The sequence below is a fragment of the Manis javanica genome, chromosome 15, assembly GCF_040802235.1.
Source record: "Manis javanica isolate MJ-LG chromosome 15, MJ_LKY, whole genome shotgun sequence".
In the NCBI taxonomy this organism is placed as follows: domain Eukaryota; kingdom Metazoa; phylum Chordata; class Mammalia; order Pholidota; family Manidae; genus Manis; species Manis javanica.
The window spans coordinates 82,309,637-82,329,729 of record NC_133170.1 but is presented as its reverse complement, the minus strand read 5'-3'; the positions used below and the strand labels follow the sequence as shown (position 1 = coordinate 82,329,729).

General features: G+C 37.5%; 1 protein-coding gene across 15 annotated transcripts in view; it reads right to left on the bottom strand.

Annotated features, from left to right (window-relative positions):
* The window catches only part of MTMR3 (myotubularin related protein 3), a 129,163-nt gene that overhangs the window by 30,578 nt on the left and 78,492 nt on the right, over nt 1-20,093 (bottom strand). For 9 of the 15 annotated variants that reach the window (XM_073223158.1, XM_073223155.1, XM_073223156.1 and 6 more), the window contains 3 exons: nt 17,424-17,456; nt 13,299-13,381; nt 7,116-7,282 (listed from right to left, as the gene is read on the bottom strand). In XM_073223158.1, the coding sequence (XP_073079259.1) occupies nt 7,116-7,282; nt 13,299-13,381; nt 17,424-17,456 (283 nt within the window). Of the gene's footprint in view, nt 1-7,115; nt 7,283-13,298; nt 13,382-17,423; nt 17,457-17,964; nt 18,043-20,093 lie in introns of those variants that run through there. The other 6 variants (XM_036993675.2, XM_036993676.2, XM_036993679.2 and 3 more) reach the window with 3 other exon arrangements.

The window sequence follows — 20,093 nt, the reverse complement described above, 5'->3', positions numbered from 1 at the left end:
TGGTAAAGAAGAAGTTAACCTGTCACTATTTGCAGATGACATGATATTGTACATAAAAAACCCTAAAGACTCCATACAAAAACTACCAGAACAAATATCAGAATTCAGCAAAGTTGCAAGATACAAAATTAACACACAGAAATCTGGGCGTTCCTATACACTAACAATGAAATAATAGAAAGAGAAATCAGGAAAACCATTCCATTCATAATAGCATCAAAAAGAATAAAATACCTAGGAATAAACCTAACCAAGAAGTGAAAGACCTATACCCTGAAAACTGTAAGACACTTTTAAGAGAAATTAAAGAGGACACTAGCAAATGGAAACTCATCCCATGCTCCTGGCCAGGAAGAATTAATATAGTCAAAATGGCCATCCTGCCCAAAGTAATATACAGATTCAATGCAATCCCTATCAAATTACCAACAGCATTCTTCAATGAACTGGAATAGTTCAAAAATTCATATGGAAACACCAAAGACCCCGAATAGCCAAAGCAATCCTGAGAAGGAAGAATAAAGTGGTGGGGGATCTCGCCCCCCAACTTCAAGCTCTACTACAAGCCACAGTAATCAAAACAATTCGGTATTGGTATAAGAACAGAGCCACAGACCAGTGGAACAGAATAGAGACTCCAAACATTAACCCAAACATATATGGCCAATTAATATTCGATAAAGGAGCTATGGACATACAATGGGGAAATGACAGTCTCTTCAACAGATGGTGCTGGCAAAACTGGACAGCTACATGTAAGAGAATGAAACTGGATCACTGTCTAACCCCATACACAAAAGTAAATTCGAAATGGATCAAAGACCTGTATGTAACTCATGAAACCATAAAACTCTTAGAAAAAAACATAGGCAAAAATCTCTTAGACATAAACATGAGTGACTTCTTCATGAACATATCTCCCCGGGCAAGAGAAACAAAAGCAAAAATGAACAAGTGGGACTGTATCAAGCTGAAAAGCTTCTGTACAGCAAAGGATACCATCAATAGAACAAAAAGGTATCCTACAGTATGGGAGAATATATTCATAAATGACAGATCCGATAAAGGGCTGACATCCAAAATATATAAATAGCTCACACACCTCAACAAACAAAAAGCAAATAATCCAATTAAAAAATCAGCAGAGGAGCTGAATAGACAGTTCTCCAAAGAAGAAATTCAGATGGCCAACAGACACATGAGAAGATGCTCCACAACGCTTGTCATCAGAGAAATGCAAATTAAAACCACAATGAGATATCACCTCACACCAGTAAGGATGGCCACCATCCAAAAGACAAACAACAACAAATGTTGAAGAGGTTGTGGAGAAAGGGGAACCCTCCTGCACTGCTGGTGGGAATGTAAATTAGTTCAGCCACTGTGGAAAGCAGTATGGAGGTTCCTCAAAATGCTCAAAATAGAAATACCATTTGACCCAGGAATTCCACTTCTAGGAATTTACCCTAAGAATACAGCAGCCCAGTTTGAAAAAGACAGATGCACCCCTATGTTTATCACTGCACTATTTACAATAGCCAAGAAATGGAAGCAACCTAAGTGTCCATCAGTAGATGAATGGATAAAGACGAGGTGGTACATATACACAATGGAATATTATTCAGCCATAAGATGATGACAAAACCTACCATTTGCAACAACATGGATGGAGCTACAGGGTATTATACTCAGTGAAATAAGCCAGGCAGAGAGAGACAACTACCAAATGATTTCACTCATATGTGGAGTATAAGAACAAAGAAAAACTGAAGGAACAAAACAGCAGTACAATCATGGAACCCAAGAACGGACTAACAGTTACCAAAGGGAAAGGGACTGAAGAGGATGAGTGGGATAAGGGCGGGGAAAAAGAAAGGGGGCGTTACGATTAGCATGTGTAGTGGGGATTGGGGGGGCATGGGGAGGGCTGTACAACAGAGAGAAGACGAGTAGAGATTCTGCAGCATCTTACTACGCTGATGGACAGTGACTGTAATGGGGTTTGTGGCAGGGACTTGGTGAAGAGGGGAGACTAGGAAACAATGTTCCTCATGTAATTGTAGATTAATGATACCAAAGTAAAAAAAAAATAACCATCTAGCAGTACCTCTGATATGTAGTGTCAAAGATTATAATATAAAGGTTGGGAGGGGCTGGGAAAAATTACAGTAAGAAAAGCACAAAATAGACTGCTTTGGTGATCCACGTATAAACCTTTGCTCTCCCTGGGAGAGGGGCTTCAGAACAGGAAACAGCAATTACTTGAATGAAGGACAATTCTATAAAACTACTTCCCATTTAAACCGCTTTTCTTGAGCTTAAACTAGATATTACATATTTCCTGAAGGAGAGCTATAAAAAGATGAGGTTCAGAGATACAGGAAGAAAATAACCAGCTGAATGTATCACATTTTGGAAAAGTTTTAGAAATAATGTAGGCTTCCAAATAGGAAAAGTGGTACCTGAATTGGGGTGCTATCTGTCTACACACTACAAGTTACAAGGAATAGTGACCATCAATAGTAGATAGGGAATTTTTCCCTTAAAACCCCAATGGTAAAAGCTTTGAAACTATGGAAGCTTCCACATTCATTCATTAATGAAATTTTCCCCATCCAAGTTTTTGCAAAAGGTAAAAAGTACTTTAATTAATGAGCCTTTACATTAGTACATCTTAAGAGTAAAACACTAATACCCTCGAAGGATCCTAAAATATTTAAATAATCACTGGCAAAATAATTAACAAAAATCACCATCAACTTATTATGTAGAACCACTGCCCAGAGAAAGGCTTAGAACCACCATCAGGAGTATGAAATTCTGAGGTACAAAGAAATACATACTGAGTAGTAAGCATAAAAATATCTATATCAAGTTGAGAACCAGGAATGAGTTTTTAGTTACCTTGTACCCTCTAAAGCAGTGACTTCATAAACTTTGAAACTAGCCATCACAACCCACAATAAGAATTACATCTTATTTAAAAATTCAACATTTTAAAAAGGGTTTCACAAAATAATACCCACCTTCACTATGTGTATGATACATTGGTATTTTCTATCTTAATGTTTCATATTTCATTTCTTAAAATGATCTCATGACCCACTAGTGGATCACAACCTAAAGTCTGGAGACAACTGCTTGAAAAAAAAAAAAAAAAAGAAGAACCCTAGCAAGAGATCTTATATACGTGAGTAATTCAACTGGCTTTTGCCAAATTGTGTTAGAAATTCACTTATGTTTCTTCAGCCAGAAAAGTGAATACCGAACACTCAACTGCTGGATTTTAATAATTTTGCTCTCAGAATTCTCATTTCTCCACTGATTTAACATTATATATGTTGAAATATCCCAATTTACTTTAAATATTAGGGTCATAATGTTTTTTGTTTGGCTTTGTTTTTCCATTTCAACCCTTCCTGTTTGCCTCCCCCATCCCCCAACGAGGATTTGTTCCTTTCTAACATTTAGTATTTCTTGTACTACAAAACATCCAACAATACTTACTTTAGTGGAATGGAAACAGTTTCAAAGCATGAGAACCTCTACAAGTACAATGTCAATGAGCAGTCTAAAGAATTTTTCCCCAAAGGAGTCCAGCTTCCTCCATGATTCTGTGTATTCAAACCCACAATTATACGCAGCTTAATGGGGACAGAAGAGGCAGGCCCTCTGAGGCAGAACAGCAGCGGACTCAGAAGTGAAGACTAGTCCTCCCAGATTTTCAAATATGGAGGAGGGAGCAATCAGTCTGTCTATGAACAAGGTCCCAGTACAGTTGTCTAGATGTACCCTTACTGGACTGCCTTCAGACTCTGTTGGCAAAGGCTTTTTTACTTTACACTGAACAGGCAGCTGCACAACAATGTAATACCCAGAATTTGAATTCAGATTTTCTAGTTTGTAAATCAGTACTTTACCCCCCTCTCTCCCTCCAATGCCTTCATCCCTCACAAATCCGTGAAAGAACAAAAGAAACTAGAATACGGAGAGGATGAATGGTTTGCCAGAGGTCAGAGGGGTGGGCCTGACACTACTAAACTAGCAGATGAATTGCCCAGTCATCCGTCAGGACTCCACAGTAATGCTCAAGTACAGAATAATTACTAAGAAGGCAGCTACAATGAGAAGGAAGTTGACCATATGGGAGAAAACCTTTAAGTTTGTAGTCCATTCTCTTTTAGTTTGAAATGGGGCTAAGAACAGAGCTGAAGGTTTTGTAAGGGCTTTTCCAAGTTTCCCAGGTCAACTCCAAGAGCAATGTTAAGACTTCTTTCAAAGCAGATTAAAACCTAGAGCTGTGGCCACAGTATGGCTGGCTCACTTCAGCCTCAACAGCCAGAAACAAAGATTTGTATGAGTACAAGGTAATGATGCAAGTTTCCCACAGACACAATCTACCATTAACAGGCTAGGAAGAGAAGCATTCATAAAAGGCTTTTTTAACTGCTGAAAGACTAACTTCTACCCTTCAGAATCTATGCTTGTGACCTCATGTGTTGGGCAGATTATACAAAGGCATCACTTTAAACTATCTCAAGTGCTGTCTCACCCTAAAGATGACTTGTAAGAATGTGGTTGTCTGGTATGCTCGTATTTGGTGAGTAATGCTGTAGCCACCACTAACACTCAGCAATAAGGGTGGAGACAGAAGAACTAGGTTGACTGGCTCTAAAAATGCCACCATGGTATTTAAGAGCAAGTTTTTCCTTTGTACTCCACAGTGAAAATACACAAAAGGAAAAGGCCATACAGATAGATACATACTCAAACCAAGTCACTGAAGTACAAGAGATTCCATGTGAGTGGAAGTGGGGTTACTTCAACATGGACTGAAATAAAAAATACAACCTTACATGTAGAGTCACGTTCTAACTGATCAGTTACAATGGCATCACCTTGTATATTCATAATTTCCAAAATGTCTTTACAAGCATGGCACATAGGAGGCACTCAATTATCAAATTACTCTCCAGCATGAACAGATTTGATCTTCAGGACACTCAGATCAGCTTGGACAGGAAGAACAAGAATGTCCCAGTTTGAAGATCAAAAGAAACTAAAATACGGAGAGGATAAATGGTTTGCCCAGTATTACTTTTTGAATAAAATGATAGAGTATGAGTTTGAATTCATATTTTCTAGTTTGTAAATCAGTACTTTACCCACCCCTCTCCCTCCAATGCCTTCATCCCTCACAAGCCCGTGAAAAGACAAAGGACACTGGACATCTGTATGTCCTGGTGGCCAAAGAATACCAGATACCATCAGGAAGGGCAAAGGCATCCATAATTAGGAGATAACAGTGAAGTTTTTACCTGGCCCATCTTATGAATATCCTTAAGAGTTGACTCAAATCAAAAGAAACAACTAAAATTATCAAGGGAATAAGGAATCATTTAAAAAGATGAGGCATTTTCAGTCTGTGGTTGTGAGAGTAAAGGTTAGGAGAAAGCAAGCCTTGTTAACTAAATACTGACAACCCAAAACTACCGAAATGCCTTTTGGAATTTGGAGTCTTATTTAAACAAACCAGGCTTCTTATATAACATAATGTAGCAGCAAGATACCTTCAGTAATTTCACTATCCTAGGAGATGACAGAGACTGAACATTTAATAAGATGTAATGGTTAAAACTCAGCAAATGTACACATAAGGTTTGTGCATTTCGTTGTATGTTAATTCACCTTAAAAAAAACTTGAAAAAAGCCATAAACAAACAAAATAAACACAATAGCATCTCAACAAAGGAGGAAAAAGAAAGAAATGCAATGGATAAGGGAGTGAAGTGAGAGGCAGTTTAAGCACATTCTCATAACCTTTCAAGGATGGTGTGAACTCTTATGAACAACTATGGGTTCCAGTGGCCTGATCAAGCTCATGGGAAGCGTGGATTCCTGAGCCTTCATGAGAGCAGGTGCCTCTGTTTTTCATCTCTGAATCCATAGCACCCCAGAAAGTCAGCTCTCAATAGCTGTCATAAATAGCTCTTAAAATACCTAGCTCTGTCACCTCCTGGCACTGGAACTTGACAACAGGCTTTATATCTCTGAGTCTCCCAGAACAGAGACACTAGCCTACCCTGCCTGCTTGACAAGGTCATTAGGGTCAAACAAAAGTACATATCAAAGCTTCTTTAAAAATAAGATGCTTATGTTTGTTATATTTAAACAAGAGTATGAACCAGAAACTTCAAGAGCTTCAGTGAACGAACCAGGGAACAGTGATACAATAACAACATTAGCTGGTACTTAAAATGACTTTGTTAAGATTGAAGATTCATGATTAAAAACTGAGGTTTAAAAAAAAAAGTCCAAAGAACAAACTTTGTTGAAAAGAAGCTCACAACTTTTCACTGCTTAAGAATTCAAGTCTGCTTCCGAGTTGGACACACTACAAGATTCAGTATTAGACCAGCAAAGTTCTATTTATAGCAACATAATCTATACAACTACATGCTTAGAAATAACATGAAATTGGTCAAAGCTATTTCTGAGGAAGAAAGATAATTTTATGAGGAAACCTGGATTCTAGTACAGTCTCAGCTTCTCTATATATCCTGAGGGAAGCCACCAGGCCTCTTTGGACTGTTTCATCATCTATGGGATAAAAGGGGTAATAACAGGTAATCTATGACTTGAAAACTCAAAGGCAGAGAAAGGCCGTTTTGTGGCCTAACCTCACACTGCTGTACTTTGTTCATGCTACCTGCTCAAAAGTTCTTTTCCCCATTTTCTAACCAAGAAATTCTTACTCCATCTATAAAGCCTACTCAAAAGCCAATTCTATGTGAAATCTTCCCAAATGTGTATACAACACTCATGGTTCCCTCCCATTAGGCCTCTATAATGGTTCCCTCCCATTAGGCCTCTATAATACCAATTAAACCTTCCTGTAATTGTGTTCAGGTCCAGTAGATTATGATCACAAATCTAGTGCTCCTTCCTTCCCCTGAAAGGCAGGATACATGTTCTACTGAGCTTAGAAAATGGTGGGCACATGCCTGATGTTCTATAAAATATACACTGATTGATTAGGAGTCCCATTTCATGTCAAGGGTACCTCAAGCAGTAGTTTAATAAAGCCACCATTTGCACATTTTAGAAAGCCCTACCTGGTCTGCACAGGTCTCCATGTTGCTCCTTTTCACTGGCGTAGACCTCCATACACCAAGCATGGTATGCAAACGAGAAAAGATCTTCTATTTTAGTAGGTGGTCGGATTGCATTATTCAGTCTCTTAAGCCACTCTTGACACTGCTCAAAGGTTGAGAACTGACACCTTTGTAAAGCCAAACAAGTATGGATGTAATCAGAAGACAGTTGACAATGAAACCTAAGAGAAGTCACCATTTCAAGGGCGCCTACTCACAGTGAAGCGACAAGTACATTGAAAAAACATTATGTGTTCACTCACACATTTATCATTTGTAATAAAAACAGAACCAACAAATTCTAGCCAATGGTGCAAAATGTCAAAAAGAAGCTAGATATGTGGAAAACTTATTTTTTTAGACTAATAACATCTCTTCTGAGATTAATGATAATTATTAAAGTAAAATGGCAGTCATTCTCTTCCATGATGGGGTTTCACTGTACTTCATAAAAAGATTAACACTGTCAAGAAGTATGTTTACGAAAGTTTCTTTTGTTTTGTTACAGCATATTAGGCCAGGCTCAAAATCAATCACATCACTACTTTTGGCTCTAATAAGATATATTACATGAAACTTTCAGCTGTGACCACATGGAGAAAATTATTTTATTATGAACTTTAATTTTCAGCATGTGTAATAAGGAGGTTAAAGTAATTAGTGCAAAAAGTACTTTACCTTTTCAAATGCAGTGTTTAAAACTGAGTAACTAATAAGCACGTTTTTTGAAACTGTGAGTTGTAGCCAGTATTTATCAAAAGCAAGCCAAACCTCAATGGCTAAAAAGCAACTTAAATATGTACCTTAAAATCAAAAGGTCACTCAAACCTCTCCCTCATCCCAGTCAATGTAGCTCGTCTATATGCCAACACACAATGATTACTGGCACTCCAGAAAGAGATAAAGTAAAAACTTGGGGAACTTACAGAGCTATTAATTATAAAAACGCATTTCAGGTATTATTTTTTTCCGTTACACTAAAAACTAGATCAGATAATGATAAACAGATGCTACATCTATGGAGAAATTTGATGAGAAGCGGGACACTGTCTGTCTTAAAAGCACCTCCAATAGACTATCCATTAGTTGTAATGGAGAAAATAGAGAAATTATACAGAAAGCGGTGACACCTTGGTAAGAATGATCAAAACACCACCAATAAGGGACAAATGGACACTGTTTGCCTCTGAAGGGAACAGAATACCCTGAGAAGGGCACAAACTCGTATACACAGAGTATTTCAACTGAGAAGGCACCTCACCTTACTCATAACGAAACAATGGACAGAATGAGAAACATTTTATTAAAACAAAATATTGTATTCTTCAAAATTCAAATATCATACAAGACAAAGTAAGATGGTGAAAAATGATCCAGATGAAAGAAGGCCATGGAATCATGGCAACTAAATGCAATATCTGACCTTAATGTATTCTGTTCTGAACAAGGAATGCTAGAGGGGGTATTACTGAATTAAGTGACAAAATTGGAACATAATAGACTGGATAAAAGTATTGTTGAGTGAAGCCTTCAATGGCAATAAGTACATATCTATTGATATTCACCCTAAATGTAAATGGACTGAATGCACCAATCAAAAGACACAGAGTAATAGAATGGATAAAAAAAAGCAAGACCCATCTATATGCTGCCTACAAAAGACTCACCTCAAATGCAAAGACATACACAGACTAGAAATGAAGGGATGGAAAAAGATATTTCATGCAAACAATAGGGAAAAAAAGCAGGAGTTGCAGTACTTTAATCAGACAAATTAGACTTCAAAACAAAGAAAGTAACAAGAGACAAAGAAGGACATTACATAATGATAAAGGGGTCAGACCAACAAGAGGATATAACCACTATAAATACCTATGCACCCAACACAAGAGCACCAACATAGGTGAAACAAATACTAACAGAATTAAAGGAGGAAACAGAATGCAATGCATTCATTTTAGGAGACTTTAACACACCACTCACTCTAAAGAATACATCAACCAGACAGAAGTAAGTAAGGACACAGAGGCACTAAACAACACCCTAGAACAGATGGACCTAACAGATATCTACAGAACTCTACACCCAAAAGCAGCAGGATACACATTCTTCTCAAGTACACATGGAACATTTTCCAGAATAGACCACATAGGCCACAAGAAGAGCCCTAGTAAATTCAAAAACATTGAAATTATACCAACTAACCTCTCAGATCACAAAGGTATAAAACTAGAAGTAAATTGTACAATGAAGACAAAAAGGCTCACAAACACATGAAGGCTTAACAACATGCTCCTAAATAATCAATGGATCAATAACCAAATTAAAACAGAGATCAAGCAATATATGGAGACAAATGACAACAACAGCACAAAGCCCCAACTTCTGTGGGACACAGCGAAAGCAGTCTTAAGAGGAAAAGTATATAGCAATCCAGACCTATTTAAAGAAGGAAGAAGAATCCCAATAGTCTAAATTCACAATTATTGAAACTGGAAAAAGTAGAACAAATGAGGCCCAAAGTCAGCAGAAGGAGGGACATAATAAAGATCAGAGAAGAAATAAATAAAATTGAGAAGAATAAAACAATAGAAAAAATTAATGAAACCAAGAGCTGGCTGTTTGAGAAAATAAACAAAAGAGATAAACCCCTAGCCAGACTTACTAAGAGAAAAAAAATCTACACACACAAACAGAATCAGAAATGAGAGAGGAAAAAATCACAATAGACACCACAGAAATACAAAGAATTATTAGAGAATACTATGAAAATCTATATGCTAACAAATTGATAACTAGAAGAAATTGACAACTTTCTAAAAAAGTACAACCTTCCAAGACTGACCCAGGAAGAAACACAAAATCTAAACAGACCAATCACCAGCAACAAAATTGAATCAATAATCAAAAACCTACCCAAGAACAAAACCCTTGGACAAGATGGATTCACCACTGAATTATATCAGACATTTAGAGAAGACATAATACCCATTTCTCCTTAAGGTTTTCCAAAAAACAGAAGAGGAGGGAATACTTACAAACTCATTCTATGAAGCCAGCATCACTCTAATACCAAAACCAGGCAAAGATCCTACCAAAAAAGAAAACTACAGACCAATATCCCTGATGAACATAGATGCAAAAATACTCAACAAAATATTAGCAAACCAAACTCAAAAATACATCAAGAGGATCACACACCATGTTGAAGTGGGATTCATCCCAAAGATGATGCAAGGATGGCACAACATTCGAAAATCCACCAACATCATCTACCACATCAACAAAAAGACAGACAAAAACCACATGATCATCTCCATAGATGCTGAGAAAGCATTCAACAAAATTCAGCATCCATTCGTGATAAAAACTCTCAACAAAAAAGGATATAGAGGGCAAGTACCTCAATATAATAAAGCCCATAAACGACAAACCCACAGCCAACATCATACTTAACAGTGAGAAGCTGAAAGCTTTTCCCCTAAGATCCAGAACAAGACAAGGATGCCCACTCTCCCCACTTTTATTCAACATAGTACTGGAGGTCCTCGGCAGAGCAATCAGACAACACAAAGAAATAAAAGGCATCCAGATTGGTAAGGAAGAAGTCAGACTGTCTCTTTGCAGAAGACATAATATTGTACTTAAAAAACCCTAAAGAATCTACTCTAAAACTACTAGAATATCTGAATTTAGCAAAGTTGCAGGATACAAAATTAATACACAGAAATCTGTTGCATTCCTATACACTAATGATGAACTAGCAGAAAGAAAAATCAGGAAAACAATTCCATTCACAATTGTATCAAAAAGAATAAAATACCTAGGAATAAATGTAAACAAGGAAGTGAAAGACCTATACCCTGAAAACTAGAAGACACTCATGAGAGAAATTAAAGAGGACACTGATAAATGGAAATTCATCCCATGCTCTTGGCTAGGAAGAATTAATATTGTCAAAATGGCCATCCTGCCTAAAGCAATCTATAGAATCAGTGCAATCCCTATCAAAATACTGACAGCATTCTTCAATAAACTGGGACAAATAGTTCTAAAATACACATGGAACCACAAAAGACCCCGAATAACCAAAGCAATCCTGAGAAGAAGAATAAAGCAGGGGGGATCTTGCTTCTCAAGTTCAAGCTCTACTACAATGCCACAGTAATTAAGACAATTTGATACTGGCACAAGAACAGACCCATAGACCAGTGGAAGAGAATAGAGAGTCCAGTTATTAACCCAAGCATATATGGTCAATTAATATATGATAAAGGAGCCATGGATGTACAGTGGGGAAATGACAGCCTCTTCAATAGCTGGTGTTGGCAAAACAGGACAGCTACATGTAAGAGAATGAAACTGGATTACTGTCTAACCCCATACACAAAAGTAAACTCAAAGTGGATCAAAGACCTCAATGTAAGTCATGAAACTATAAAACTCGTAGAAAAAAGCATAGGCAAAAATCTCTTGGACATAAACATGAGCAACTTCTTCATGAACATATCTCCCCGGGCAAGGGAAACAAAAGCAAAAATGAACAAGTGGGACTATATCAAGCTGAAAAGCTTCTGTACAGCAAAGGACACCATCAGTAGAACAAAAAGGCATCCTACAGTATGGGAGAATATATTCATAAATGACATATCTGATAAGGGATTGACATCCAAAATGTATAAAGAGTTCACGTACCTCAACAAACAAAAAGCAAATAATCCAATTAAAAAATGGGCAGAGGAGCTGAACAGACACTTCTCCAAAGAAGAAATTCAGATGGCCAACAGACACATGAAAAGATGGTCCACATCGTTAATCATCAGAGAAATGCAAATTAAAACCACAATGAGATATCATCTCACACCAGTTAGGATGGCCAACATCCAAAAGACCAACAACAAATAATGTTGGCGAGGTTGTGGAGAAAGGGGAACCCTCCTACACTGCTGGTGGAAATGTAAATTAGTTCAGCCATTGTGGAGAGTAGTATGGAGGTTCCTCAAAAACTCAAAATAGAAATACCATTTGACCCAGGAATTCCACTCCTAGGAATTTACCCTAAGAATTTCAGGAGCCCAGTTTGAAAAAGACAGATGCACCCCTATGTTTATCGCAGCACTGTTTACAATAGCCAAGAAATGGAAGGAACCTAAGTGTCCATCAGTAGATGAATGGATAAAGAAGATGTGGTACATATACACAACGGGATATTATTCACCATAAGAAGAAAACAAATCCTACCATTTGCAACAACATGGATGGAGCTAGAGGGTATTATGCTCAGTGAAATAAGCCAGGCAGAGAAAGACAAGTATCAAATAATTTCACTCATCTGTGGAGTATAAGAACAAAGCAAAAACTAAAGGAACAAAAAGAGCAGCAGAATCACAGAACCCAAGAATGGACTAACAGTTACCAAAGGGAAAGGGACTGGGGAGGGTGGGTGGGAAGGGAGGGATAAAGGGTAAAAGGGGGCATTACGATTAGCACACATAGTTTGGTGTTGGGGGGAACACAGGGAAGGCAGTCTAACACAGAGAAGACAAGTAGTGACTCTATAGCATCTTACTACGCTGATGGACAGTGACTGTAATGGGGTATGTGGTGGGGCCTTGATAATGGGGGGAGTCTAGTAACCATAATGTTGCTCATGTAATTGTGCATTAATGATACTAAAATAAAAAAAGAACTTAAAAAAGTATTATTGAATGTAAAATTGTGAAATTGTTAATGACACTGTGGATATGGAAGAAAATATCCACAGTCTTATGAAAGTACACTAAAGTATTTCAGAGAGAGGAACCATGATGATGTTACTTTCAAATCATTCAGAAAAAAAAAATCACAGATACATGCATACACAACAGATCCCTCCAAATGATAAAGCAAATGGGGTAAAATGTTAACAATACAGGTGTTCTTGATACTAATTTTACTTTTGTACATTTGAAATTATTTCCAAATAAAAAATTTAAAAACACCTTTCAAATAGGAAAGTAGCTTAAAGATCAAATATTTCAGGCACTAAGTATTCATAAAATATTCATAACAAGGCTGTTTTCTGTTATCAAATTGTGGACCAATTCTTTAAAAAATATTTTCCTAAATACTTAAGCTAAACAGCAGCGTAAGCATGCCACATACCTGATAACTTTGCAGTCTTTGCAAGTCAAATGAAGTTGAAATATATCACGGCATTCAACACTTTCTATGAGCTGTAATGGAACCTGCAAGTAAAAAAGATGAAGTCCCATTAGTCAAAAAGGCATTGACCCTGCAGTTCTTCAATGTGTCCAACAAAAATGATTAAAAAGCTCTATGGGGAAAGAAGCAAATAGAACTGCAAATTTATCTGGATCAATAGTACTCAAGTGAGTTACTGCTGAGTGAATGAGGGTTTCCCTTTATCTCTACACAGCACAAAGCCAACAAACAGAAAAGGCACTACCTCTGGAGCACCATCTCTCAGGTATCAAACTCCCCTCCCTCGTCTCTCAAAGTCCTACATTAGATGCTATAGCTAGCTTTGATTTGCAATGACACAGAAGCCACAGGAAACCAGAAAGCTAATCCTACCTTGTTTAAAGAAAAGAATTGCAGATCAAGGTGCAACAAGGACTATACTTGTTTGTCCCCGATGACAAAGTGGGTTTGTGGCTCTGTGTCAGCAAAAGAGCATCCTAAAAGAGACTGGAAATCTCAACTGCCTGCAGGTTACACAGAAATGATCATGAGACAGTAGCCTGAAAAAGTTCCTTGTCAGGCTGTCTACTCAGCAGAACAGACCCACAGATATTGCAGGGAGCAGATCATACAGTGGTCAAAGGTTCTAAAACTAGCGAGGTCTAATTTGCTCCAAAATACCAGGAGCCCTATTTGCCAAGTGGGGCTTAGGCATGAGCAATCTGGAATGGTTCTCTCCCTGCCAGTCTGGTCAGTAGATTACTGAACATAGGAGTACGTAAAACAGTGGAGCACGATCACAGAGGTGAGACAGATGGGGGGAAAGCATCTGGACAGGATGACAAATTCTCAGGTTGACATCAGAATACTCTCCTTGTTCCTCAACTCATCCTGACTTTCAACCCCTGGCCTCAAAAAGCTATTTCCAGAACTTCTAAAGAAAGGCTGGTAAAGTAATAGATACTCTCACTCCTTGGAAAGGGGTAGACCACTGCCTCTTAAATGCATCACGCCCAGCCAAAATGTGGTTCTGGGAGTTGCAAGAAGCATTCCAATAATTTGTGTTTAACATAAGAACAGGTTGGCAGCCTGCAACACAGAACAAGAAGAGTGCTGCCTGTACTGGGTGGCCTCATGTTAGCTGAGCCAGTTTCAGAAAAAGGCTTCCGACAAACCCTGCTCTACCATGCCGTTGTCAGAGTCAGTACAGAACTCTAAGAACAAGGATGTGCGAGCAAGAAGCCCAGGGCTCACTGTCTGAGACAAAAAAACAACAACAAGAAACTGAGGCAGGGATTAAAGAGAAGAAAGCAAAATAAAATTGCTCAGATCTTCCTTGGGAGTTTTTACCTCAGGACTAGAGAGCCTTCTTGCTTAGTTCTAAGTCTTTAATCTACAAAACTCCCTTACTTGTGATAGGACTCAAAGTAGGAGAAAAAGTAAGAAATCTTGCCTGTGTTCCCAGAAAAAAGGATCTTTGGCCCTCTCTTTTAAAGTCCTTAACCCTGGGGTGCTGTGAGAAACTGCAAATGATGTGACTAAAAATTCTTTCAAGACCTGTACATCTATGAGGGAAAAAAACCCCCAACAATAATCTATTAGTAGGGATAAACTGTAAAGGAGGAACAGGAAATTAAGAAGATAGAGATTAGAAGATGATACTGATTTGTTCTTTGGCCAGTCCTTCGGGTGTCCAATCTCTTAAAATTTGTTTGTTTTTTTATGTACCCCCTCCTCTTAACCCCCAAATCCCCACCAAAAACAAGTGGGGCCAGACTGGCAATTAGTAAGAAAATCTCAATTTTCTAATTTTCTAAAATTTTACCAACCAAACTTTTGTCTGTTTCCTGACTTAGAAAAACTTCCAACCTCCCAATATGCCACGAACCTCTGATTTCTGAACCTTGGATGGTCACAACTTAGGCAGACGCAGGGAATGGGAAGACGGCTGAGGTGGAGTGACAGTGAGTCACCTGCATCCCAGGTTCCCTCTGATCACCTTTCCTTATAGCTAGAAAACTTGAAAACAAACTGATGCTACTCACAGCTGCTGCAAAGAGTGTACCAGCCTGTGCTACTTTGCTACAAAGAACAGATAAGCTTTATATCCCTCTCACTGGACCAGAGCCCAAGCACCTAGACCCAGATTTCCAGGGTAAGAATAATGAAACACCTCAGAACACGCAAAACATCTGCTACTTAAAATGCATTCAATATACAAATTTTCACATATTTTAACATTGCAAATTTAAAGGATAAAAATGTTGATTGCTAGTATACAGATACTATAAAGTCACCAAAAACAACCATCTGTATTCAAGTCACAGAGATGGAAGACATATTTTAATACTCATACAGATTGTCACATGCAGGGAAGTTTAATATGCAACAAGCACAGGAACACCCGATTTTCTATCAAATGAACATCCCCCTTTTTTCTTCTTTCTACGTTAATGTTCCTCTTCTGAAGAGACAGAACTGGCCTTCTTTTCCCCTTTACACATCCAACCAAAACATATTAAGTTTCTATACTTTAAGGCCCACTCCACTGCTTTAGGTTTCTCCAGTTCCTCACATAAGAAGAGAACCTCTTGCTATTTCTGTAGACATACCCAACATTCAACTTCATAAGCAAAGAACAACAGATTCAAGAGCCAGACTGTTTTATAACCCAGAAGGTTAAGGCACTACACTATAAGCTAGAGGGAAAGTTAGGATCAGGATCCATGTCTGTTCTCTAGCCCACACTCCTTCCATTATGTATAGTGCATTTTTCTACCTCTAAGATGATTGTTCCCTTCTATATGAGCTCTACTTTGTTTTTTCTTCCACAATTAAATGGCCTCTCCACCAGGGATCTTCAAGAGGAAACAGTATTCATTTATTTTGTTTTGTTTCAAACCAAGATTCCTTACAGGCAATTCTAGCCATGGAAGAATAGTAAGAAATCTAAAGTCACATTCAAATCCTCTGTAGCTCAGTGATTCAATGCTCTTAGCAACTCATTTTCTCTTTGCTCCTTTCTCCTTTACCTGTTAGGTAATTCTATCTCCCTTTACAGTGCTTTTCTTATAAATTCCACCTAACTCATGCTCAAAACAATGCAAACACATTCAGTGCTGTTAATCAATTCCTCAAAAGGCCGAAAGTTACGTCATGGACACAAAAACTCATAAGAACATCAATTAAAAGAAGCAGTAGTTAAACAATAGACATGCATAGGTATCAGACATCCACAGTACGGTCTCATTCCAGAAGGAATCTCATACCGCACTATATTTAGCTTGACTCATGCTGGGAATGTGAGTGAGTGTGTATGCATGTACATATGTCTGTGTGCATTATTTTTAGGTAACAGAATTTAAAAGTGGGATAATATCTACCTTTTAAAAACAAATGCCCTTTTTGTAGCCTGAATGGGCATACTAATCTTACATACTCATCTGAAGTAAAAGTGGCAATAACAGAGTGAAAACAAAGTTATGAGTCTAAACCTAACTCTGTAATAAACTGTGGAATACACAGAAACTAAATCTTATCATTAAAAAACTAGTCAGAAGAAGACTGTCAGAGGTTAAAGACCCAAACTTTTTATGGCTCACCTTTGATACTTACAAGTTACTCTTCCTAAGTGCATTAAGTGTTAATAACCTTCTCCTGATGTTTAGGGAATAAAGATTTTTGCTGTAGTGTGGCTGGACAATGGAAAAATGCTAAGGAAGGTGTTTCCCGCTGCTACACTTCTACCCTTTTCCTCAGAAGCATTAACAGACCAGCCTGGAAATAGAAATTTTAAGGTCCTTTTAAATACTCATGTTGCTTTTATAAATTATTCTTGGTTGAAATTCAGTTTACATTTTGAAGGTCACAATTCCATCTGCTTATGTGTGAACTGTGGGGCTTTACACCCTCACTCCACAAACTGTTCTTACTATAGGGTACCACTAGAACCCTGTCTAGTAAGAGGAAAGGAACTCATGCAGACAGGACACAGTGTGCTGGTTTGCAAGGTGAGCATCTCACACTTAACATCCATTTGTTCCAAGCAAAGGTACAAAAACCACCCAGGATTCTCGTGCTACTTACTGGGATTTCAGAAGCAGCAGACTGAGAGGCAGTCTATTGAATTATACAACAAAAACTGTTTTAAGCTTTCATGAATTTGACTTCAACACTTATTTATAAATTATCTGAGCAAAGAAATATACCCGTACGTATGTAAAAATACCACTGAGAAAAGCAAAGAATGTGAACAATTCATATTTTAAATACTACAAATGAACTACACTACCAAGGTTCTTTACCCTAAGCATTAGAACTTGATATCCAAAGTGAATGTGTGTAGATTAAAGTAATGATGTCATGGTGTCTAAATATACAGACATGTTTTATTCAATGTACTGTGAAATAAAAAACATATGATATCAGGTAGCTATTTAAAACGTGATGGCAAATAATTTTCTAAAGTGCTAAGTGTTGATTTAAAAGCTTATAAAATGATGCAACTGGGGCATGCCACAAAATATACTGGCACATTTGGGTTTTGACGGTTGAAATGTGTTTGATTTAGATGTAATAACCTATAAGGTGGGTCTCTTGATCTTACATATTGTACTAAAATACTTACCTGTGGAGAGAGGATAGAAGGAGAGAAAGGGAGGAATAGCACCACCAAGTCTCTGGTCTCCATCAGGACCTAGCAGGGCAGGAAACCACTGTTTCCTGGAATAACCACAGGATTCAGGAAACTTAACACTAACTGTGATGAAATCAATTTATTTGTATGGAGAAATCCTAGTCTCTCTCAATCTGAAATGTTTAAAGTCACTGCAGTGCCAAAACACTTTTGCATAATCACTTTCTGTGCAAAGCCATTATCTTGGGCTTTTTAAGTGACAGACAGGGTTTATAATGGTTACTAAGACAACAATTTTAGGTGAGGAAACAGATCAAAAAACAAAACAGAACAAAATCACAAACCAGTATGCTTTCTTAAACACTGTATCTCAATTACAAAGAAGGATCAATAGTTCCAGTCAACAACCTGTTCATAAAGCTACCCTTAGAGACAATAATGACATAGGCCTATTCAGTCAGAAAAATGTTTTAATATGAGTTTTAAGCCCAAAAAGGGCTTAAAAATGGTCTAATATCCATTTCAGACCCATAATTACTTCAGTTCACTTAATGATTACTAAATACCATGGCCCCAGGAGACATGCTGGATTCTGAACATATAAAGATGAATAACCAAAAAACTGTTAACATATCTGGTAAATGTTATGAAGGCATGTTCAAGACACAGAAACCAGAGGAAAGTATAATAAACTGTCAAAGAGGGAACTAGGACTGAGGAAGACCTTACAGAAGTTGTTAACAACTGAACTGGGTTTTAACAGATAAAGACAATGAACTCAGAGGTGTGGTTTTACTAACACAAAAAGGAAAGGGGATAAAAGAGGGAAATACAGCAAAGATGGCAAGGACCAAGGATCACACCACTTAACCTGACACCATGCTAAGTAATTAAATGTTAGAAGTAGTAAAGAGATGCTGGAAGACTGTAGGCTAGTGAATAACCTGATCGAATCCATGTTTTCCCTCCAAAAGATCTTAGTTTCAAATACATCTAAAAATAGCCTCTGAAATACCTGGCCATAAAACTAGTAAGCTGAGAAACAGGAGACTGTCTGGAAAAACGCAATGATATGAAACTATATCATCCCCATATGCAACTTAAACTTAACTATAATCTGATTGATTCTAGTCATTGAAACATAATTTAGACACAAAGTTAAATTGGGTAAGTCTACTAATTAAAACTGTCATTATTTCCACAGTAGCTGATGGGTAATTTCTGGCTGGTGGGATTTTATAGGTATTTCTATCCTGTCCCTTCCTATAACCACCACCAAATTCCAAATGGACCTCTTCTGAACACAGTGCTGTATGATAGGAAAGCACAGCATGTCTATTTCCTTGATGAATCCAGTGTGCATTTTTAGTGATGCACATAAAACTATCACAGTATCTATGATCACAGCCCAAATCTAGAAATCAGAAGGAATTCAGGCCACAGTGGTTCCTGGACATAAATGCTTACTACAAAGAATAAGTACCATATTAATAAATGCCAGCTACAAAGAAAATGGCAGCCATTTGAGTCTTTCGATAAAGGAAAAAATGTATAGAAAGATTTGGGTAACTTTTAGACCACTAACTAATATGAACTTAGGTGACAGATTTCAAAGAATCCCAAAATAAACCCCAAAACACAAACTCTGAACCAAAGTATAGTCCTGAGCTTTTATAAGACATCATAATATACTTCTCTGTGCTGGAATTGAAGTGCAGAAAGCAAGCCACAATCCCAGCAAGTGAAGGAGGAAGAAGGCATTCATTCAGTGGTACCACATGAACTTTCACATTTTTGTGGTGAAAGGCCACAAATTATTGAAAACTATTAATGATGGCAGCACAGTTCACTGAAAGTACCCTCACAACTGATAAGGATAAATGTACTTTTAAGAATTGAAAGCTTTCCTTTTCTTCAGAAATATATAGTCCAATATGCAAATAAACATTGTATTTAACATCTATACTTATACCACTAAGTAACCATTAGAGTAACTAACTTCATCCTATAATGAGTAGGTATTGAGCTCAAAGTACATTTCATCATTTGACATTAAGGTCCAGGAAATTATCTCAACAGAGACAGTTGGTAACTACTAAAGATTGAGGAGTAAAAGCCTT